Source organism: Pleurodeles waltl, chromosome 4_2 (assembly GCF_031143425.1).
Source record: "Pleurodeles waltl isolate 20211129_DDA chromosome 4_2, aPleWal1.hap1.20221129, whole genome shotgun sequence".
Classification (NCBI taxonomy): Eukaryota; Metazoa; Chordata; class Amphibia; order Caudata; family Salamandridae; genus Pleurodeles; species Pleurodeles waltl.
Window position 1 is genome coordinate 89752120 of NC_090443.1, and position 23985 is coordinate 89776104.

General features: G+C 42.5%; 1 protein-coding gene across 1 annotated transcript in view; it reads left to right on the forward strand.

Annotated features, from left to right (window-relative positions):
• LOC138292289 (zinc finger E-box-binding homeobox 1-like) overlaps nt 1–23985 on the forward strand; it is a 399590-nt gene that overhangs the window by 308373 nt on the left and 67232 nt on the right. Inside the window, exon 5 of the mRNA XM_069230798.1 lies at nt 23240–23345. Coding sequence (XP_069086899.1) covers nt 23240–23345 — 106 coding nt within the window. The remainder of the gene's footprint in view (nt 1–23239; nt 23346–23985) is intronic.

The following is a 23985-nucleotide window of genomic DNA, read 5'->3' on the forward strand; positions in this document are numbered from 1 at the left end:
TCTTTCTTTTTTACATTTTTTCTGTGACTCTGCTGAAGCTGAGTCCCAAGATGGCTGACAACACTTCTATGGCTTCTGTTGTTGATGCGTTGCCAGCCAATCAGATCTCAGCACAAGTTTGGGAGGCGTTGCGAATCCTTCGCGTCCCTATATATACAAATTTGTTTTCCTCCTAATTTGTCAAAAACAATTGAACCAAATTACACTAAAACAAAAAAATGGTTGCTTTCTGGACTAGGACCTACCTTTCTGTCAAGTTTGGTGTAATTCCGTCCAATAGTTTCGGTGATATAGCTGTGCAAAATCCCCATGGAAAAATTAATGGGGAAAATGTGTTTTGGGACCCCTCCCTTTGTCTCGGCCCTCCCTGGGCTGATCAACTGAAACTTTCTACACAGCAACTGACATCACTGCCAATTTTTTCTTGGTTTTGGAAAGTTTTGTGAAGATTCGTCAAGCAGCACCAAAGATATAGGCAAGTAAAATAATGCTTTTAATATTAATATATATCTAAATATATTTGCTTCTACAAACCAACCAGTTTGCGCACAAGCTCAAACACAAAAATTTTACAAACATGTTTCGGCTGAGCGCCTTTCTCAATGTCAAGCTCACTGGCTAAAATCAGCCGTTTTTGATCATCATGGTAACACCTCACAGGGAGCATGGCAGCCATCTTATAAGTACAAAACCTTGTTGCATATATATACATGAATCTTGCTGCCCCTGTGTTCATGATTACATCACCAAGCTCAATTCAATAGAAACTAATAAAACATTACAATTTTAACTTTCAAACAATAATCAAAACAAATACAACAGCGATCACTTACTGTGTGCAGCCAAGCCACTGCAAACACTTAGGTTATTGATAGCCAGACCTGTCAAGCAGGTCCCGCTGTCAAAAACGGAAGCTTTCACCTCTGTCCCCTGCAAAGATGAAATGCTCTAGCACACATGGAGCTGATGTTAAAGCCTGCATGGCATTTCTATTTCTACCACAGTATAACTTTCTGGAAGCTGCTGGCAAACGACCTCTCCACAGTGGTGTAAGCAATGCAAAAAGCATGTTATCCACAAGTCGGGGAGCATAGCACAACGCAGGCTGTGAAAAGTTGCAAGAGTTTATGCCTTGTAAAAATCTGCTAGATACTTCACAAACGTTACACAGTTAGAAATTTTAAAAACTGAGTGTAAAAAGAAGCACATAAATGTTTGCATGAGCAAAAATGAAAAACATGAAATTTGTAGACTGCTTTCTTGCAAAAAATTGAATCATTCCAATCTGTCCCTCCGTATTTTAATGAAAAGAAAAGGCACACACCAAATTTTTACTGTCACATGGAAAGGGGAGTTTGCAGGAAATATTTTGAGGAAGGCCTATATGAAAAAGACACTCATACTTTCACTACTTATTGAGATAAACGTCAATTGCCATAATGCCTTAGGGTGGAAGTGACATCACATGCCATTTAAATCTTACTTTCACTCACACATGCATACACAAACCAGCTCTCACATAAATATACTCTCACCCGCAAGCACACACACAACATACATTTAAAAGCACTTTTTACTTGCCTCATCTGCCAGAGAGTTATATTCCAGCTAATTAATTGTAACCCATTTTTTACACTGATAGTCAATAAGAAAATATTATTCATTTATAGTGCAATAAAATATTGACAGAAAACAAGGAAAATGGAGCCCCCGCCGACTTCCCTAAGGATGAGCTGTCCTTATGTTCCTGCGCTGATTTTGATACCTCTGAGGCCAGGGAACGCAAAGGCAGTGCCAGGGGTCGCATCTGCATTACCATTCTCATCGAATTTCATAAGTCTAATGAAAACTTTGCCAAATTCCAAGATGTGCCTTCCACACGGAGAATCAAGCTGCTTACCGTGTTAGCCCAGCGGGGAGACTGTAGTCTATATGTAGATCATATATATTGAGCTGCACATACAAAACACGTGCAAACAAAGGATTCATGTGGTAAGTAAATTAGCACACATTTATTTTAATATATTTAAATCCATCTTTCTCAATAATTCATCATGTATAAGAGGGGTTGTTAACATGTACGGCTGACAAAGTTGCTGAATTCACTACTGGAATGCCAAATACAAATTTCTAGAAAGCAGTCAACCCTTGTCCCATAGAGATATAACCAAGACCACATTTAGAAAAAAACCTTCCTTCAATGCTAATCTTAATATTTGAGCCAGATTTTGTCTAACGCAGCAGTTCTTAAACTTATGATTTCTGTGGAACCCATGCTTAAGCAATCTCCTAAAATGATACAAGAAAGTACAGAAACAAGAATATGCCAGCACAAATTACAACATTATGACAAACCAAAAGACATACAAAAATCAGAAATTTAATTTTTATGGGAAGGTTGGAGCTTTTCAGTATTTGGTTTCATTTCTAAAAGACGAAGTCATATGCTATATTCTAGCTTTTTTGCTCCTGAAGCGTGCTTCCCTTTTGTCGGTCCATGCCAGGGCTTTATTTGGGGCCATCAGTTGTCCATACTAGTTTCTGTTTGCTGTACATGCGCTGCTAATGCAACTCAAGCTGAGTGTACCAACTTAATATTTAGCCTCCGATTTCTAATTGTTTAATATTTTCATATTTACATTTTGCTTTTTTATGTATACGTACACAATTAAGCTGCTAAAATTATTTAGTTTTGTGAACAGTCGCAAATGCCCTGAGTAGGCATTGCGGACCCGCTGGGTACTGCAGAAGACAAGTTGAGGACATCTGCCCTAGAAAGTATGTGACAGTGTTATCCATAAACCCATATTATTCACTCAGTTACCATTCAGGTATGAGGTGTGTTGTTTCCAGTAGTTGGTTCAAGGGCATATGACAATGGGGCTGCTACTTTACGTAAATTCAGTGCTACACACAGTAAATCATGGTTTCTTAATACTAAGATTATCCACCTAGCAAAAGACAACATCAGCATAAAACAAAGGACAAAGGGGAAATTTGTACGTTACAAATAGCCACCTCCAAAATGAAGCTTGATGTCCCTACCCCACAATTAAAATGAATATATATATCTGGCCCGTATTGTTTACAGTACCATAGAGGTTGGTTTAATTTCTGACCCAGTGCGGACAACGCTCCGATTTAGCTGTGTACCTAAGGAACTCATCGTCAATATGACCTTCCACAAGGTTGAGCAAAAAACTGACATGCTGTCATAGTTTGATTTAGATTCCGAGCAATAATACTCTGCACTCTTGCTGACAGGGAAGCTTTACATAAGAGAAGCCTGTAACGGAATAAGGTTTCCATCCACTAGGATTTGGCCTATCAGCATTTTGATAGCAGGATGACTGTTACAGGACAGTCTCATATCTAGCCAGGGATTCGTCTGGGGAGGCAAAACCAGTACAGGTCATCCCACGGTTAATAATAAACTTGTATTTTACGTATGTCTTCTGTGTTATCCAGATAAAACATAAGGGCGCTCTTTCTAGTTTAGTCAGAAAGTAGATAACAAGTGCAGGAGAGAAGAATGTAACAAAATAGTCTGGTCTATGCGGATATTTACATTGTCATTCTTGAATAAGAAAGCATGAGTTCTTGATGTAACCTTATTAAAATGTCATACCACTTGCCACTTGTGATCATAAGGCCTGGATCTAGCCCCCACTTTAGCCACTTTAATGGCTACTAAATAAAACATTTCCACAGGAGATGTCGATTGCTGACTAAATAAAACATTTCCACAGGAGATGTCGATTGCTGGATTTATTAACAGGCTACTCATTTGTAAAGGACTTCGTTCAACGTACAGAAAGGAAAGGGTTTTATAAGCGGGATGTGATACATTTTCAATCTTTTCTAAAACATTCTTAATGGAAAAGTTAAAAATAGACTCCGAGTCTACTAAAGAAACCTACGGCTGACCCAAGCGACCTGAAGAACTTCCGCCCCATCTCGCTCCTCCCCTTCCCTGCCAAGGTAATAGAGAAGACCGTCAACAAACAGCTTACCAACTTCCTGGAAGACAACAACCTTCTCGACCCTTCCCAATCCGGATTCCGTACCAACCACAGCACTGAAACCGCCCTCATCTCAGTCACAGACGACATCAGAACCCTGATGGACAATGGTGAAACAGTCGACCTCATCCTCCTCGACCTCTCGGCTGCCTTCGACACCGTCTGTCACCGCACCCTAATAACCCGCCTCCGCTCCACCGGGATCCAAGGCCAGGCCCTGGACTGGATCGCCTCCTTCCTCTCCAACCGCTCTCAAAGAGTCTACCTCCCACCTTTTCGCTCAGACCCCACCGAGATCATCTGCGGCGTCCCTCAAGGCTCCTCGCTCAGCCCGACACTCTTCAATGTCTACATGAGCCCCCTCGCCGACATCGTACGCAAGCACAACATCATCATCACCTCCTACGCCGACGACACTCAACTTATACTTTCCCTCACCAAGGACCCCGCCAGCGCTAAGACCAACCTACAAGATGGCATGAAGGACGTCGCAGATTGGATGAGGCTCAGCCGGCTAAAACTGAACTCTGACAAAACGGAAGTCCTCATCCTCGGCAACACCCCGACCGCATGGGACGACTCCTGGTGGCCCACGGCCCTTGGCACCGCACCAACCCCCTCAGACCACGCCCGCAACCTCGGCTTCATCTTGGATCCTCTGCTCACCAAGACCAAACAAGTCAACGCCGTGTCCTCCTCCTGCTTCCTCACCCTCTGCATGCTCCGCAAGATCTTCCGCTGGATCCCCACAGACACCAGAAAAACCGTGACCCACGCCCTACTCACTAGCCGCCTGGACTACGGCAACACCCTTTATGCTGGGACCACCGCAAAACTCCAAAAACGTCTGCAACGTATTCAAAACGCCTCCGCCCGCCTCATCCTCGACGTACCCCGCAACAGCCACATCTCCGCACACCTGAGACACCTGCATTGGCTCCCAGTCAGCAAAAGGATCACCTTCCGACTTCTCACCCACGCACACAAAGCCCTCCACGACAAGGGACCTGAATACCTCAACAGACGCCTCAGCTTCTACGCCCCCACCCGTCTCCTCCGTTCCACCGGCCTCGCGCTCGCTGCCGTCCCTCGCATCCACCGCTCCACGGCGGGTGGGAGGTCTTTCTCCTACCTGGCAGCCAAGACCTGGAACACCCTCCCCACCAGCCTCAGGACCACCCAGGACCACTCCGCATTCCGGAGACTCCTCAAGACCTGGCTCTTCGAGCAGCAGTAACCCTCTTCCCCCTAGCGCCTTGAGACCCGCACGGGTGAGTAGCGCGCTTTATAAATGTTAATGATTTGAATTATTTGATTTGAGATGGACATTACTGGTGAGGGGTCGCCGACAGGTACACTCCTATACATGCCTGAATAATATAGGCTAGATTTAGCTAAATTAAGAAGGTTTGGTAGTAAAATCCCATCCTGCAGTGTAATTGGAATTGGTTCGTACAGTTTCCCCACAGAACAAGTGGAAAATATTTTCCACTGAAGACATAACAAACTCTTACATGTAGATATTTAGGGGCAGATTTAAGGAAAGCGGTGCAGCGCCATTTTCCTTGCGCCCCTAAGCGCCCCCCTAACACCACCATGTGTGTGCCGTATTTAAAATACGGTGCACCGTGACGCAGGGTAGGGGGCAATAGCGTCATTTCATGTGACTCTTTTAATGTACTCTGCAGGAGTAGCACCAAAATGTTGGTGCCACTCCTGCAGAGTACACAGGGGCCCATTTTAAATAATGAAATGACAATGGTATGCCCCCTTTTAATACCTGATCTTAAGCAGGCGTTAAAAGTGCAGAAAGAAATGGCTCATGGTAATCTCATAGATTTCCTTGTGCCATTTTTTCAGTCTCCTTAATGGGGGAACGCCCCCCTTACATACATTATGCCTGGCACAGGAATAATGTGGCTCAGGGTTTACAAAGTGGCACAATGCAAGCATTGCACCACTTTGTAAATATACCCTGTGAGAAATGCCACCTTAACACCACGTTTGCGTTGACATAAATGCCTCCAAAGTGGTGCAAGGTGGCACTAGGGGCTTATAAATATGCCCCTTAGCTTCCTAATCGTTACCCTTCCTACACGGCAGCCACAAACTATTACTGCCTGCCTGGCAGCAGCACATTCAGTCACCGCCCAACCTGAAGTAAAAGGGGAACAGATATCCATTTGCAGGTCCGGTGCAGTCAGTGATTTCACCCTCCTGCAGGGGGTGTCTGGTGGGCTCTGAGGACCCTCTTTCCACCTACAAAAAGGGCTGTCTTCAGGGTCTTCACTGACTGTGTGCCAGCCCTTTTGCAGGACACAGTCGCCTCCTGATGGTATTTTTGTCACTGTGCCCATGCTTCAAATATGTCACCGGTACAAAGAAAAAGTGTACCCTTGTTTGCTTGGGGCTATGCCACCATGCAAATGATGGGCATCCTCCCCTAGGATTGCTCAGGCACTCTCTATATTACAGAAAGGGCTGGGCGGTCGTTGGTGGGTCCTTCTTTAATACCCAAGTGCTCTAGGGGTGCAGAAAGGCAAAAGAGGAGAGCACGCAATCATTGTATAACCGGGGCACTTCACTTTGTATACTACAGACCTTGGACTACAACATTGATTCTTGCTTAATTTTTCAAATAGGTGAATAAGTGATGAAAATCATCAAAACCCTGATTTTATTTGCTGGAACAAAAATTACAGCATAATTCAATTCAGAGCAAAAGCACAACAAAAACCCTGACTCTAGTCTATCAATAGAACATTCCTTTTGGTACCGGGCTCGGAGAACATGGACGAGAAGACACTACACTATTAATTTGTCTGCTTTTGTGTTTATACTCTGGGATGTGTTATTATCACTATTGGTTAGTCTTGAGCCAGATGACACTATCAAAATCAATTGACACCTTCAAAAAGAGCCCAGGTTTTATGTGGATTCAGATAGTGCATAAACATAGTATTGGCTACTTAAATCAAGAAGGGCTTCAACATGAATAAAGGAAGACACAACCTGAGAGGTACAGGGATGGTTCTAATGTCTATTTTTTAAAGTAATACAAGTGTTCCTTTGTTGCATACATTTTGTTGAGTGGTTAGTCCAAGTGACTTCTTAAGACCTGCAAGGATGCATTCATCACCGTTGACTAAGGCAAGAGCTGGTTCTAGGAGGCGACAGATATCAACGTGTTTTTCCTGCAATACCATCAATGCAGTGAGTGAAGAAGGATGAAACAGAGCCACCTTGTGCTCCCGTTCCCTTAATTCCTTCATCCATAGTATTAGAGTGGTCTTTGAATATCCATAATGCCATTTAAAACAGAAGGGGATCAGTACATGTGGATTTTCTTTTACAGTAGATAGTCTGTCTTCTCAAAGATAAACCCATGGCCCCTTCTGACCAGCCCTTATCCTGTGTATTGCATTGTCTGTATTGTTGTAGATCAGAATAGCCTATACAAAAATCTTGTCTGACATATGTTCTAAATATCGTTTACAATAATATCTTGGGTTAAGATATTCTAATATTAACTTCAATGGGGTGATATTTATGTAAATGATATTTATCTCAGCCAATATTCTAACTATAACTATCTGGTGGCACCCTATCTGCATTGGTGTATATCCAAATTTTGCAGAATTTAACAGGATCCCCAATTTCTGTAGAACTTTGCCCCTCATACTGAAGTTTAGTATTGTTTATGGTAGGAAATAGTTTTCAGAAACTACTTGTTTACTTATGAATACACAAAGCATTTCTGACTTCTGAAGAGTGAAAGCTTTGCCAACCCAGCCATGCAGATGGTGAAGTCTCATAAGTTAGTCATCAGTTTGAATGGAAGATTTTCCTTGAAAATAGTTGAAGTATTTCATAATCTCCTGGGCTGTTCTACTGGGACATGAAGTACTCACTCTTCTAGAAAGTGTAATGTTATTGATTCTTTTTATAGTTCAGGCAGGGGCGGCTCCTCCGTTAGGGTGGAGAAGCATTACCCCACCCCCGCCAGCAGCAGAAGCTGCAAAACCTTGAACAAACAAAATGATAATAAACCATGTTTACTATTGTTTCATTTGTTAAAGGGTCTGGGCCACTGGGGTGACGAGCAGTGAAGGGAGTGCTCTGTGCACACCCCTCAGTGCACATGTATGTTTGGCCAGCTGTCTTGGGCCGGCCAAACACACATGCGCAATAGGCTCTCTCCACCCCAGCAACACAGCCTCAAAGTGCCAATCCTGACTCTGCTCTGAGCAGCATCAGGATTGGCTGCAGGGCAGGCTGGTTCCCTGTGCCTGCCTGCAGCGACGGGAGCAAGAGGATTGGTGCGGCATGGGAGCAGGTAAGTTTGTATTAAAAAAATGTTTTAAATACATTTTACCCCCTCCCACCCACGTTCCCCCGCCACCCGACCCCACGTGCGCAGCACCCGCCCTACCCCTTGTGACCAAAGCGAGGTGCTGCTTTAAGTTCAGTCCTCCAACGGATGTTGTGGTAGATAGCAAGGAATACATAAGACCCTGTTCTGAGATCGAGGTCTTACTGTGGTCTGAGGCTAATTAATTTCATGCAACAGATTCAGGAATCTGAACCTCAAAAAAAATAAAGAAAGTACATGACCCAATCTATAGAGACATAAACACAACCAAGCGGCAAGAAAGAACAAGTTACGACCCCCAGTAATGCTCTTTCATGTGGATACTCTATATAATCGCAGATTCATGACCCTTATAATATTCCCAGGTGCTAGGCTGGATCTGGAAGATTTTCAGCAGAGCCTCTAAACACTGGTAAGTAGCGTGATGAGTCTCCATATTGACCATGTTGACCTCGCTCCCCCCAAGAAGTGATGACTGGAACCAAAATAGGCTCCATCCAAGCAAGTTGACACCAGTTTCTTTCTCAACACAGTCCACAGAGCCCATAAGTCAATTATTCATGATAGTGTACAGATCCTTAATTTGGGAAGTGTGTAGATCTCTAATTTGGCATCTTTTAAGATGAAAAAGAGTTCATTCCACAGAAAGGGGAGATAGGAGGGCAGTCAGGAAACTGAAGTTAGAGTATCCACAAAAAGGAGCATAAACAAAGCTAAGTAACTTGTTCTTCTGATGGATGCAGAACCTCCACCTTTACAATAGATACCAAAGCAGTTTCTCCCATGGTGGTGAGCCTGTGGAAGGACTCAGACCAAAAAGTCGATGCAGGATGGAATAACCAAAAGGCCCTTCTCGTCGAACCTGGCTGTCAAGGCAGTAATGCTTCATGAACCTTTGTCGCTAAGTCACCTAGCAAATATCCTGGATAGGCACTCTGCATGCCAATGCAGTAGCAGCAGCCTAGGAACTCGTGTAATGGGTAAATGGGCCCTAAATCCTTCTAGAGTCTGCTTCTTGGTCAACATGTAGCAGATCCTAATGCAGAGGGCAATCCACCAGGACAAATTCTTTCTTCACTGCCTTGCCTATCTTTGCCCCAGAGAAACACATAAAGAGCTGATCGTCGACCCAGTGGTTTTTGGTCAAATTGATGCAAAAACTTAACTCTATTTTGGGAGCCAAGAAAAGGAATCTCTCCTCCTCTTTTGTGGAGTGAGGCAGGGCAAATAACATTGGAAAAGAGATGCACTGTTCAATGTGAAATGAACTTCCTTAGGTAGAAAGTCCATTGGAGTCCTCACCAACAGTGTGTCTGGAAAATAGTTGTTGTACGGAAGCTGGAATGATAAAGTATGAAGCTCACTCATGCAACAAGCTGAAACAACTGCAAAGAGAAAGAACATTTTCATGCTCATGAGATGTAGAGGACAGCTGTGGAACAGCTCAAAAGGGGTACACATAAGAAAAGTAAGGACCAAATTAAGCTCCCACATTGGCATCACAAAGTGTATAAGAAGAAACATGGGGTCTAAACTTTTGAGAAATTGCATCACAACAGGTGATTTGAATGAGGACTATCGGCCGGATACTTGCAGAGGGACGAGAGGAACAACAGATAACCTTTAATCATAGACATTGGAAGTACTTTCTGGGACAAAAACAAAACAAACAAAACATCCAGCAGTTTGGCCTGCAACAGGTCTGTATTACAGGTCTGTATTACAAGTGCCACACCAGGACACAAACTTGTCCCAGCATCCAGCGTCCCACCACCGGCTTTTCAGAAGGACGTCTGACCGCAAGGATGAAAGTCCCTGTTTCGGGGGGAATTGAATGCAATAAACTGCCACTGCTCAATCTCCATGCATTGAGGTGTAGATTGCCCAACCCTAGGTACAAAACCCTGCCCTGCTGCTGTGACCTAAGATCCTCCCGACAACAGCCAGGAAAGAGGAGTGATGCTCAAGCCCAGAAGTTCTGGGTACCACACTGTCCTTGCCCAATCCAGAGCCACTAGGATAACCTGGGCCCAGTGGTTTTTGATCTTCTTCAGAACTTGCATCAGGAGAAGTAGTGGCAGGAAGGCATATGAGTCCCAGGCTCCACTCTAGGCAGAATACATCTCTGAGTCATCTTGGGAAGTCGAGAGTGCAAAATTGTTGACATTGCAATTTCTCAGCTGTGGCGAAGAGATTGTGCCAGGGTTCTCCTTATTGATGGAAGACACTCTGCATCACCTCTGGGAGTAAACTACCATTTGTGATCCCATAGGTGTTGCCAGCTGATTTCTTCCACTCTGGTGTTTAAAGAGCCTTCAAGGTGGTGTACAATTAGGGAAATACCATGATGATTCAGCCAGTTTCAGAGGTGTATGGTGTTCTGGCACAGGACCCACAACAACACCACACTCTGCTTGCTACAATACCATATGGCGGTGGTGTTGTCTGTGAGGACCTGAATTAGTCTTTCCTTGATGGACCGCAGGAAGGCTTTCAAGCCAGGTGAATGGTCTGCAAATCCAGCAGGTGGATGTAGAGATGGGTCTCAGTCATTGGCCCATGTCCTCTGATCTCCACCTCTCTCAGGCATCATTTTCTCCACTGAATAGAGAGAAACAGATATATCCCATAAAAACATTAAAAGTTCCCTAAAGGAAGCCCAAAACTGTGTTTGTAGGAATGCAGATCTTTTAAATAACTGGTACCTTATAGCATATACCATGTAAGTGGTACAGCTCTAAATCAACACTGAAAGTCACAACAGAGAAACATATGTACACTCTATCTGGGTCCATGGTGATGCCTTGAAAAAAAAGATCTGTAAAGCATGAAGATCCCGTTGGACCTTGAAGTATGGTGATACGTGTCCTGTAGTTAAATGGTCCCTATATAGCATTTACTTTAAAATGCCTATAGGTGAATTTTGAATCTGAGTCATGATGAAGGCCTCTGTGATACTGAAGATGTTTTGCTTTAAAGACTCTTAGAGATATTGAGATAAGTTAGGTTAGAAACACGGTTTCCCTTTGAACCACAGTGATAACACAGCATCTTTTGGCAGTATTGGCATTGTATTATGCAATATTAAGTCCCCTGCTTAGAAATGAAATCATTATAGCTGCCACTTAATTTTGTTGCGCTTGTGTGCTTGGGAAAGGCTAAAGATACTATAACCCTGGTTTGAACACAAGCTCTTCTTGTGCTGCACGCTGGTGGATCTGGTCTTGATTTTGGCCACATGATTTCAGTCCTTGTATTTGAACCACATGTCTCTGCACAGTCATACATAGGTGGGTGAGAAATGAAGATGTCCGGAGAGCCGCCAGCGATGACAGTACGTATGCAGTCCCAAAGCATGCACTGAAGACCTGGGTTTTTGCAGGTGAACTTGGATTCCATAAGGAAAAGTCACTCACCTGTAATCCAGTCCTCATCAAGGGGCAGCCTCATCAAAGTCATAAGCACAGCTCCTGCCCACACATGGGAATCCTGGAGCACGTTTAAACTACTGTATACATGCATGTCTATCTAACTTTGTACAATGTAATAAATATGTTTTCAGTCTAAAAAAGGCTACAAATGGCCAAATTTAATTTCATTTTCATCTTAAAAAAGAAGCCAAGTGCATACAAATTAGTGTCTGATAGAGAACTGACCATAGAAAATCTTTCACAAACCTTTTTGGAAAGAAATAGGAAAGGGGATGTGTCACAGTGTTAGCCAACAGGCTGCACCGCAAAGCCTAGGAGAGAAAAACTGGCACTGTGATGTTAAGAACCTCACAAAAAACCCTAAAATCCCATCATGTCCCACAGGTGACAGATAGGTCAGATACATTTTACAGAAATCAAAGGATCCTGAGTGAAAATTGCTGACAGCTGTGGCATTTCTTGTCCAGGGAGGAGGAAGGGCTGCCCTGGAAGAAAAAAGTCTTACAGGGGAGTAACTTTTCCTTCTCTTCCGGGGGATCCTCATCACTAGTCATACGCACTGAATCAAAGAGCGAGCTCACCCTGTAAATAAGCTACAAGGAATAGAAAGTAATAGAATATAGCTCTAGCAACTGCCCAAAAGGGTTCCTCAAAGAAGTCTGCCTTACTTGAGTATACACTCTTGAGCAGGAATCCAAACAAGTGTCTAGTGAAAGTATTAACAGAACCCTAAGTCGCAGCCTTACAGATTTTTGAAATAGGAATGTTACCAAGAGGGGATATAGTAACAGCTTTTCCCCTCGTCGAATGTCCTTTAGATGTATCAAGTAGGGAATTTTTAGCTTGCTGGTATGAAAGTAATATCCAGTAAACTATCCTTCTAAAAATGGATTGCTTTCATAAAAACCATAATTTATGAGAAGTTGATCTGATTGTCTTATATTTAGTTTTGTCTGGATAGAATTTCAGAACTTTTTTCACCTCTAGGGAACATAGAGATCTCTCTGCTGGAGTTGATAGATTAGGGATAGATTAGGAATAAATGTAGGCAAAGAGATGGCTTGGTTCATTTGAAAAACAGCCTAGGAAGATGTGTTTTCATTATCATCTATTACTATGGCATACTCTGCGTGATTCAGTAGTGCATAAAGCCTGAATTTCACTAACTCTGCAGTTGGATCTAATAGCGACTAAGGATGCTGTTTTCCATGTATGATGTTGTAAAGAAGCTTTGTGAATAGGACCGGGGGACATTCATTTAGACAGAACAATATTAAGCTTCCAAGGAGAAGGTGGTGACTTTTAAATACCTCCTAACAAATATTTAATTACAGTCATTCTAAATAAGGAGATTTGTGATGGAGACCTCCTACAGGCATTGTATCCTCAAGGTATACTCTAGTAGAAGAACACTGTAAACCAGACATTGCCAGATGAAGTAGGTAAGGAATTACTACATCTTCTTTACACAAGGATGGGCCGTGGCTGTTCTGAATACATCAATGTAAAATCTCGTCCACTTAAAGGCATACCATTTTCTAGTGGAAGGTTATTGAGCTTGTCTGTAATGTTCATACAGACTCATGGAAGACTTAGATGACAATATTCTAGGAATTCAGGAGCCACAAAGCTAAGTTCAGTAATTGAAGGTTGAGATGCAGGACCTGGCCTTCAACCCTGTAAAGGAGATCCTATCTGTGTGGCAGTCTATTGTGTAGTGGCTCTGAAAGGTGAAGGAGGTCGGTGAACTACCATTAGCGAGGCCACTCCGGTGCTATCATCATTCTAGTCTTGGGCTGGTAGAACTAGATCAGAACTGTTGGTATGAGGGACTTGGGGGAAATGCTTGAAGAAACTTCTTTCACTCATCTATCAAAATAGCATTCCCCTTTGAACCTGGTTGATAGAATCTGAATGCATAATCTTGGCATTTTCTGTTTCTTGTGTCTGCTAACACATATGCTTTTGGATAACTCCAGTGTTGAAAAACGTCTTGCAAGATTTTGACGGTTAGACCCCAGTTGTGGTTTCCTTGAAATACACGGATGAGAGAGTATCTTTGTACATTTTGAACATCTGGAAAGGGGACATCTGTTATTGTCACATTTCTTGCTTTCACCATATCCATATGGCTAGGGAATCAAGGGATAGTGGTCTCAAGTGTGCTCTTGCTCAGATAACAAGTTGTATTGTCTGTCTGAACACGAAAGGAGTTTGTTGTTATGGAAGGCAAAAAAGACTTCTTAGGGGTAGAGTATGTGGAGTTAAGGCCAGGGCTGCTGACTTTCAAACTGGGGAACCAGGTTCGTGTCGCAGCATCGACTCAACATCCTGTGATTGTGGGCAAATCACTTCACCCCCCTGTGCCTAAAGAAAAAAAGAAAAATGAATGTGACCTTGTGTCATATAACTGGTGCTCATGCAAAGTGCTCCAATACCCTTGAGTCGAGTTTGCTCTATCTAAAACTGTAAAAAAAAAACTTCAAAGTAAGGTGAACAGTTCTTAAATCAATCTAGACGGGTGATACGGATGTTTTTTTCCATGTCTGACCATATTCTTTGGGTCTTTAAGTGGCCCATGTGAGCTCCCCATCCTTGGAGAGAGGCATCTGTGACTAAAGTTTGAACTGGGAGATCCTGATGGAACAATATCCCCTTTAGTAAATTCTTTGGTTATTTCCACCATGGAAGGAAATGGATTACGGACTGGGAGAGAATCTCAATCAAAAGGTCTGAGAACTGGTTCCACTGGTTCTCTTGGAATTGTTGTAAAGGCCTTATGTGAAACCTGGCATGTAGAACCAGAAAGATGCAAGAGGACCTTGACCTCGGTACAGATGATATTTTTTGTGTCATTGGATGAAGAGTTTGCAATAGAGTTTCACACTTCAGACGGATTGATGATAATCTCTCTACTGAAGGACACACTTTTGTGGACTGCATATCTAGTATCACTCCAAGGTATTGTATCTTTTGCACTGGGTAAGTTGTAGATTTCCTGATGTTCACCTGAAGACCTTACTTGCCTTTTATTAGCCAGTCATCTAGGTAACAATAGACGAAAATGTTTTGTTTCCTTAGATGTGCTGTGATGACAACCATACATTTTGCAAATGTTTGAATAGCTCACTTTAGTCTGAAAGGCAGGACATTGTATTGAACATGCATGAGCCTACTATGAATCAAAGAAACTTTTGATTCTTTGTTATTATCGGAACATGGAAGTAGGTATCTGGAAGGTCTATTGCAGACATCCAGTCTCCCTGGTGTAACTGATGATAGATCTGGTGTGATGCCAACATCCTGAATTGTGTTCCCTTTATGTACTTGTTCAGTACTTGAAGATCAAGGCTGGGTCTGAATTCTTCTTTAGGCACTTTTTTTCAAACCAGAGAGAAACAGGAACAAATTCTCAATCTCTTTTGTAATAAGAAACCACCTCTACTGCATTGCATTTTTCTGCACAAAGCTGCTGACTTTCTTATGCAACAGATCCTGCAGATAAGCCAGTGTTTTAGTGGTGCATCAGAAGGACGAGGGGATTTGAAACAAAGAGAACACCAATTCTGAACAATATTCAAAACCCATTTGTCTGAAGTTATGAAATGCCTCTCTTCCATATATTTGACAAAACTTCCTCCCACGGAGTGACTAACAGAGAAGAGGGAAGTAGTGAATCATTGCTTGGTGGGAGGCTTTCCTGCACTCACAGATTGTTGTTGGCCTCCTCTACCTGTGGAGGACTTACAAGGGTGGTAAGGATGCCTCTATTGCTGTTGCTGGCGATTAGACCATTGAGAGGTTTGAATCCTCTGAGTAAAATATCTCCTATCATAGGCCCTGCACATCCTTTTGTATTTTTTCCTTTTTTCCAAACCTATAGTTTTTAAGGTGTCCATTTCTGTCTTCATGCAAGACATTTTATCGTCTGCAAGAGTGGCAAATTCAGAATGAAATGTTGTTTTGGTTTGAGTCCAGTCAGTCTAAGCCAAGAACTTCTTGCACAAGTTTTGTGGCAGTAGCCATGAGCAGCTAGGTCTGATGTGTCAACTGCTGCTCTTATTATTTGGTACGATACTAGGCTGCCCTAATAAAGGATTTCTTGAAGATCTTATTTATCCTCTTTTGTGAGTTTCTTCAGTAAATCTTTGGAGAGACTCCCAAAGAGACCTATTATATCTCTCCAAAAGGGCAGTACCACTGGCAGCCTTCACTGTAGACCAAACAAGACGATGTGCTTACTCTCTTTATCCAGTTGTAGTGAAGAAGAAAGAGCAAGAGTATGAGATGTCCTTGCTGCAGCCACAATTACCAAATCTGCTGTAATGTCTGTTCTATGAAACAAAGGGTCCTAGTCAGGGGGTTTATATTTCTTGAGAAGTCTAGATAGAGCAGGCTTCATCAATGCGGGCATGAGAAATAGTTGCATTGCAGGCTCAAGAAGACTAGGGACTAGAGGAAGGAGAGATCTTGCTGTCTGGCATGTAGTGTTTTAAAAAAGACAAAGACAAAGACTGATATAGTATGCCTAGTCATAGTAATATGTAATTTTGCTGCTCTTCTTACCAATATATCATTAAGGGTTGGTAAATCATCTATTGGCGAGACTCTTACTGGTGGTCTATCTATCAGAGTAGGTGAATCATCACTGACAGATGAGCAAGTAGTGGAAGTAGTGGTGGGAGATCCCCTTCTATGTCATGATATTCTACTCAATCTTCTGAAAATCTGGATGATGACCTACTTTTAGAAGTCCTTTTAGATCTATTTCTAGGTATGGAATGCCAGTGCTTTCTTGAACGTATAGCTTCTTGAGGAGATCAGGTGGAGCAGTAGTCGGATGTGGACTGCTCAGAGGTCTTTCTGGAGCAGTAGGAGGAGTTTGAGGTGTTTTATTAGGTAGTGTGCCTGGAGAGAAATGAGCAGATGTTGATCTCCTAGGTAAAAGGAGTGCTTTAAAGCTGGATCTTTGATGTGACCCACAGTGGAGATTTGGTGCAGGAATAATCTGAATATGATGTGTGTGGCATACCTTTCTCTTGCACACTTTGAAGCCATTGTGGTCAAATGCTCAAGGTAGATTATGAGGTAGCTCTCGACATGAAACAAGGCATAACATCTGTATGAGAGTTGTGTATTGAAGCCGGCTTTGATTGTAATTTCGACATGTCATCAGTGACATTGACATCAAGGGGTGTGTGACAGTGAACACCAACAATGCTTTGGCTTTGAGTGGTGTATTGATGGCATCCTCAATAGCGTACCTGTCAACTGTGAATAAATTGGTATTTTTTCTGTTCTCAACATCATGGTTCTCAACATCGAGAGGGAGCATTGCCTCTTCCTCTAATGGTGTTTCTCCCTTTTTGGGAGTCTTTGGAGTGGGTGAAGAGCACTCTGGAAGAATGATTAACTTCTCCAAGGCCTCTTGTTGACCCAGATTCCGCTTATTGCCTTCATTCCTGGAGGTCATGCAGCCTAATTTTTTCTCTGAACTTGAGGGTCCTTCTGGACAACTTTTCATAGTGGGTGCTAGTCTTTGGATGATGGTCTTTCGGAAGGCAAACAATGCAGACAGCGTGAAGTTGTGTCTGGGCGTTCTTTTTCCCTCAAGAAGGGCACTTCACAAATAGAGAAGGCATTTTGACAAGAAAATAATTTATTGTCCATCAAAAATGGCTCAACTTTTCTCATAACCATAAGATCTTGATTAAATGCAAAAAAGAAAGGTTTTAGAAAGATTTTCCAATGATTTAACAGTGGCAGCTCCTCTGCTAAGGTGGAGGAGCCTCCCCCTTTACCCCGCCAGCAGAGGCAAAAATTTAAAAATGACATAATAATAGAACAGGTTTACTAACCAACATGCACACTGGTATGTCTCCAACCAACCTGTGTTGCTGAGCGGAGGCAGCAGGCACAAGCTCCCAATCCTCGTGGGAGCACAAATCCATCCCGCTCAGGCCAATCCTGGCACTTTTCTCATGCTGCCAGCAGCATGAAAGCAGCATCTGGATTGGCCACAGGGGAGTCTGGGAGTCTGTGCTGCAGTGGGGCCAGAGCAGCAGAAGAGCGGCAATGCATCTGTAGGCAGGTACTTTTTTTGTTTTGTTGTATTGTTATTGTCCACACCCCCCTCCGCCACCATTTTCACTGACATCGGCTGCTATTGTGTTTTAAAGCCAAAGAGGCAGAGCTCTGTGCCCCAGGGTCCTGTTTGCAGGAGCCAGAACAGTGAACCTACCTTACTGTCTGTCACCTGTGGGGTATGATGGAATGCAGGGTATTGTGAGTTTCTTAAAGTCATTGTGCCAGTGTTTATCTCCTATGCTTTGCAAATCAGCCCATTGGGTAACAATGTTCTGAAACATTTTCTATGGTCACTTCTCTATCAGTGATTACTTAATTATGTAATTGGCTGCTTGCTTAAAAAGAAAATAAAGGAAATGTTGCAATTTTTAGCCTTTCTTTAGGCATCTAACATATATGTAGTGTACTGTTGTACAATGTTATATAAATAGATATATTTATAGCTTAAATGTGCTCCAAGATCCCCGCACGGGGTTGGTACTATTCAATGCCTATGACTATTGGTAAAGATCCCCTTGAAGCAAACCAAACATTCCAAAGGTTTTTCTGAGGCCCAGGTAAACAACTTCAGTGTGCTCCCTACTAGAATGAGGATCTTTTTCTATGTTTAAAAAAATTGTCCTGCAAGTTACAAAAACAAAGCGGTATCTGGCACTGTTTAGTGGTATTAGCCTGCTAGCTGCCCAATTAATAAGCAGTAGAGGCTAGTTAAAATCTATACAAAAATGTTGTGGCAAAAGAGTGGAGCCCTGACAAAGCATGAGGCCTGGGGGAATAGTGTCCTCTCTGTTCCACCTTCCTGATGACCCTGGACCATTACACAGTAGTCTGGCTGATCCTGCATTCTAAGATCTGCATAAAAAAGAGGTGCTTACCTCATGTATTTACTGTTACCACTGGGTTGGATACTTACCGACTGTGGCACATACCACCTGTTCTGATTTTTGCAGGTCGCAACAAAGCATAACATGTTTTGTTGAGCCTTTTTGCATTCGGTTTCTGCATGTTTTACAGTTTTCCGACCATTTTCAAACAATTGTATCAGGTTTTTACTCGTGAAGTGTGTCCAGGAAAAAAAGATGGAGTTTGGTAATTACACCATGCAGTAATTACCAGATGGGGTGATTACCGTGCATAGTAATTACCTATAACTTGGAGTCTTGATCTTTGTGCAAACACCTGTTTGTGCTTAAGTGGGAATGTATCTCACTGTCTGGAATAAGGACATATGCTATGTATGTATATTTGTATACATTTGCGTGTAGTACTAGCTTTGCTGAATTTATTATGTAATCTCAATCGTATTTATACCACAAATATACTTTTTAAAGTTGGCCAACGTATACTACTTTATATGGCATTGTCCTTTACATGCAGTGAAGTTACTTATTTGTATCGCTTTCCCAGAATCTAGGCCCACATTGTTATTGGTTAGCGAAAAAGAAATCTGATTATCAGTATTTCCTCAAAAAGTCATGGCTCCTGTTATCTAAGGACGGGCTGAACCTAAAAGTGATTCATCACTGTAGATTGAGTCATTTAGGTATTGGGAATTGATGTAAACGTTCAACCACATCATTTTCATTTTATCTCAGAGAGGCATGATATTGGGTATTCTGAAAATACTATTGTTCTGACATTCCAATAGAAACAAGCATTGGCATAGCCAATAGGTCTGGCCTTTAGGAACTAATAAGTATTTAGCCATGCAAAACATATTCCTGGGTGCTACAACATTTACTGTTCTTTAACATGGACGCTTTGACACTAATAGGCACATTATAGAACTGAATTGGGAAGTACTTATTTAAAGGATTATCTCCCCATGCCAATCTGAAAAAATCAAGTAAAAACAATGGCAAAAGTCAACAAAATGCTGCCATTTTTCTGTGCCTTTGTGCGATTTCAAAGGGGATCTTGGCAAAAAAAAAACAAGCGTGTTTGTCACCATTCTTAAGGCATGTCACATAGCTGGGCCGGGGAAGCGGTTTTCACTGCTGCTGTCCTGTAAATAACGGGGAGGAGAGCGAGTGTCTGTAAAAGATAAAGCGTGGCATCCATGTCTGACCTTGTTGCATAATGGAGGAATACAGGTTGGTTATGCTTTCCTCGCTTTGGGGCCTTCAAATAGAGTAAAGCGCTATCCACTTTGCTAGCTCTCGCCTCCTAAGAGCACACTTCTGTGTAATCAAGGGAAAGCCTTTCCCCATGCACTCACGAGGGGCGTTCAGGGAAATAAAAGGGAGAAAGGGGTTAAGGGTGGTTGCATGGTGGGAGGGTATCTCAGTGAGGGAAATGGAGACAATTCCCCTAAAAAATGCTGGGTGCTTTGGAGAGAGGATGTAGCATAACATTCACAGCTACTGACCCTGGAACCCAGGGACCATAGTTCGAGTCTCTGCATAGTCTCTTTCTGTGCCTTCCAAAAATAAAATGCTGAGCTGAAACATTTAAGTAAAAAAATGGCAAAAGCCAACAAAATGCTGTCATTTATTAGTGCCTTTGTGCGATTTCAAAGGAGATTTCGATAGAAAAAGCAAGCATGTTTGTCACCACTGCTTAAGTCTCCTCATGTAGGTGGGCTGGGGAGCGCTTTTCACTGCTGCTGTCTTGTAAATAACGAGGAGGAGAGTAAACGTCTGTAAAATATGAAGCGCGACGTCCATATCTGACCTTATTGCATAATGGAGGAATACAGGCTGCCTGTGCTATCCCCGCTTTGTGGCCTTGAAATAGAGTAAAGCGCTATCCACATTGCCAGCACTCACCTCCTAACAGTACTTACAAAGGACAACAAGAGGAACCAATGAAATAGATTGGTGGTGCTCTGAGCCCATATTCTAGATACAGCATGGCTTGAAGAGACAGCACACATGCGCTGCCGAGGTGAGTCCTAAAAAGCCAACTGATCACTAGTGATTTAAATGGTACTTTTGTTAAGCTCTGGTTTGCAGCGGTGAATTCATTAGCTCGAACTTCAGACTGCTCTAAGGGTTTTGTTGGATTGACCACAATTGACATTTTCTACCAGTGAGAAGGAAGTACCCAAAGGGTACCCCATGCCGAGATATTGATACATTAAGTGTTTCATTACTCCTACAAGTGCCCGGGGAAGGATGGAGCTCACCTGAAGTGGAGTTCACCTGTGAAGTATTGTGTAAAGTTCAGGAGGTCTAATCTAATATTGTGTAGAGTACAGGAAGTCTTGTCTGGTGTATTGGGTCCAGTTCAGAAGGCCATATCAGGAGTACTGAGTGTCCAGTTCAGTAGGCCACATCCGGTGTACTAGCTCCACCTTGCAAATCTTCATTGTGAGCGTTGTGTCCAGTGCGGGAGGCCTCATCTTGAGAGTTGTGCTTGGATCTGGAAGCCACATGTACAGTATTAAGTCAATCAATTTCTGAGGTCACATCAGTTGCAATAAACCCAGTTCTGGCAACCATATCTGAAGAACTGTGTCCACTTCTGAAAGACTTGCCTGAATTGGCTGCAAAGAGCTGTGGGCACATTTGAAATAATGCTTCCTATTCTAAGGGGTCCTTGTAGGATTATTTACCCAGGCCTAGATTTCCTATCTGGAATATTATATCTAGTTCTGAAATACTTGTCATTAGCATTGTAATCAGCTCTTAATGCTTCATTTAGAGAGTTATGACAGTTCTGGAGGCATCATTTGGAGTACTTTGCCCATCTGTGAAACTCTGACCTGGAGTATGGTGACCAGTTTTGGAAATCATATGTGAAGTATTTTGTTAAATTCTGGATATCTCGCTAGGCGTATTGGAGCTAGTCCCGGGGGATACATTAAGAACACTGAGAGCATTTCTGGAAGCCTCATCTGTTCCTAAATTATAGATTGGATGCATACAAAGAGTACTGGGCCTATTTCTGAAAGCCTCATCTAAAGAACAGTGTTCAGTTCGGGAAGCTACATCTGGAGTGCTGTCTGCAGTTCTTAGGTTTTCACCTGGAGTAACCAATGTCACCAGCTCTGAAGGATGCATGTGTTTAGTTCTTAGTAAGATATATGGAGTATTGTGTCCTATTGTGTAAATTAAATCTGGAATGTTGCCTCCAGTTCTGCATGTAACAAAAACAACATTAAGTCTAGATCTATCAGGAGATCACATCTGGAATCCAAATATTGTTTCCAGTTCTGCAAGCCAATCTCGATGACTGTGTCTAATTCAGAATGGGACACTGAAAAACTCTGTCTAGGTCTGGCATTCACAGTCTAGAATATTTTATCTAGAAGGCATTCCCTACACGAATACAAACTCCAATTCTAGAGCCACATATGCAGCAGTGTGTCCTGTTTTCAAAGCAAAACTAGTGGGTCTCACGCTCTAGAGGTTAAACCTGGAAGATTGTGGCACATTCTAAGGGCCTCAGAAGTAGTAGGAAAAGAGAGAAACTGTGGACAGTCCAGATGACAGCATGTGAGGAAAATGGTTAATTAGATGGTGTGGTTGAGCGACCTCACTGTGTAAAAAGCCTACAAACCCTTATTCGGACCAGTCAGGTTCATTTTAGCAAACGAACAAGAGTAAACCATTTAGAAGTACCAAAGCAGTTGAATAAGAAGAAAATGGAACACAATAAAAATGCGACAGGACTTTATAAATATAGGTTGTATTTATCTCTTCAAATAGACACCTTAACAACAAAAATCCACCAGAGGCACCTTTTTTCAAGCTGTGAGTCTTAGCTTTGGAGAAAGAAGCAGGACCCCTGCCCCTCCACTATCATTCGATATAACTTTTTCTGCAGTGCTTGATTTTCCCACGTTTTGTGTATGCTTATGCAATAAGTAATAGTGATAATTCAAACATTAGGGGAATTAGAAGTAAAGAGTTTCTTAATGTATCCAATGTAAATCCTCCTTATTCTCTACTAAAACCCCGAATGCGCACTGCAATGAAAATTGCATGCATGCCTCTGTTTGCACATCATTGTATCTGCCCTTGCTCGATGTAAAATCATCCAAAAATGTACACAAATTTGTCACAATGTCATCCCGTAAGTATGTCGAACTGTGTGCAAAACGACTGAGCTTATTTGAAGTGCTCTGACGCTCTCGTGATCTGGTTGGCAATAAATGAAAAAATACATATTTACACACATTTACGCATACATTAATAAGTACAATACTTTTTCCCAAACGAGATTTTTGTTTTATTTGATAAAACTAGCATTTTATCCAGCTCACAAAGGTGTTTGAGTCCAATGTTTAAATATGTTTGCAAACGTAACATAGATTTTCCTGCAAACAGTTCAGAACTGCTCAACCTTCCAAATGTAAATATTCTGACATTTTCTTTCTGCAGCCTCTCTCAGGTCAAAGTCCGGACAACAGAAAATTTAAGTGCCCGGAGTGTGGCAAATCCTTCAAATACAAACATCACCTCAAAGAGCACATCCGGATACACAGTGGTGAGTTTTGAAACTTTTTTTCTGACCTTCAACACAGCTTCTTTGACAGCTGCTGATTTGGAAGGCATTTCCTCTAGGTTTGTGAAGGGTCCATTAGGGCCAATCCATAGTATTTACATAGGAAAAACATTGTGTGTCATATGTACAAGAAGGTGGTGCATCGGTCCCAATGTGCCACTTTTCTTGTGTCGCCCCCCTCCCACCTAATGACACCATGGTTGCGCCTTATTTACAATACGGTGTACCATGGCGGTCATTAGTACAATAGCGTCAACATTTATGATGCTATTGTGGCGCTTTGCTGCACTAGCATTAAAAATGTTGACACTAGTGCTGCAAAGCACAGGGAGGCCCATTGATTAAAATGGATGCGTCATTTTAACACTTACACTGAGCAGGCGTTAAAAATGATGGAAAAATGGCGCAGTGAACTGTAAATTTCACTGCTCCATTTTTTCGGGCCTCCCTGCATTGGACCACCCCCCTTGAATACATTATGCCTGAGGCAGGCATAAAGTGGCGCAAGAGGTTGCAAAGTGGTGCACTGAGCTACTTTGTAAATAAGGCGAAGGGGAAAAGCCACCTTAGTGTTAAAAAAATAATACTCTGGCAGTGCAAGGTGGCACTAGGGGCTTGTAAG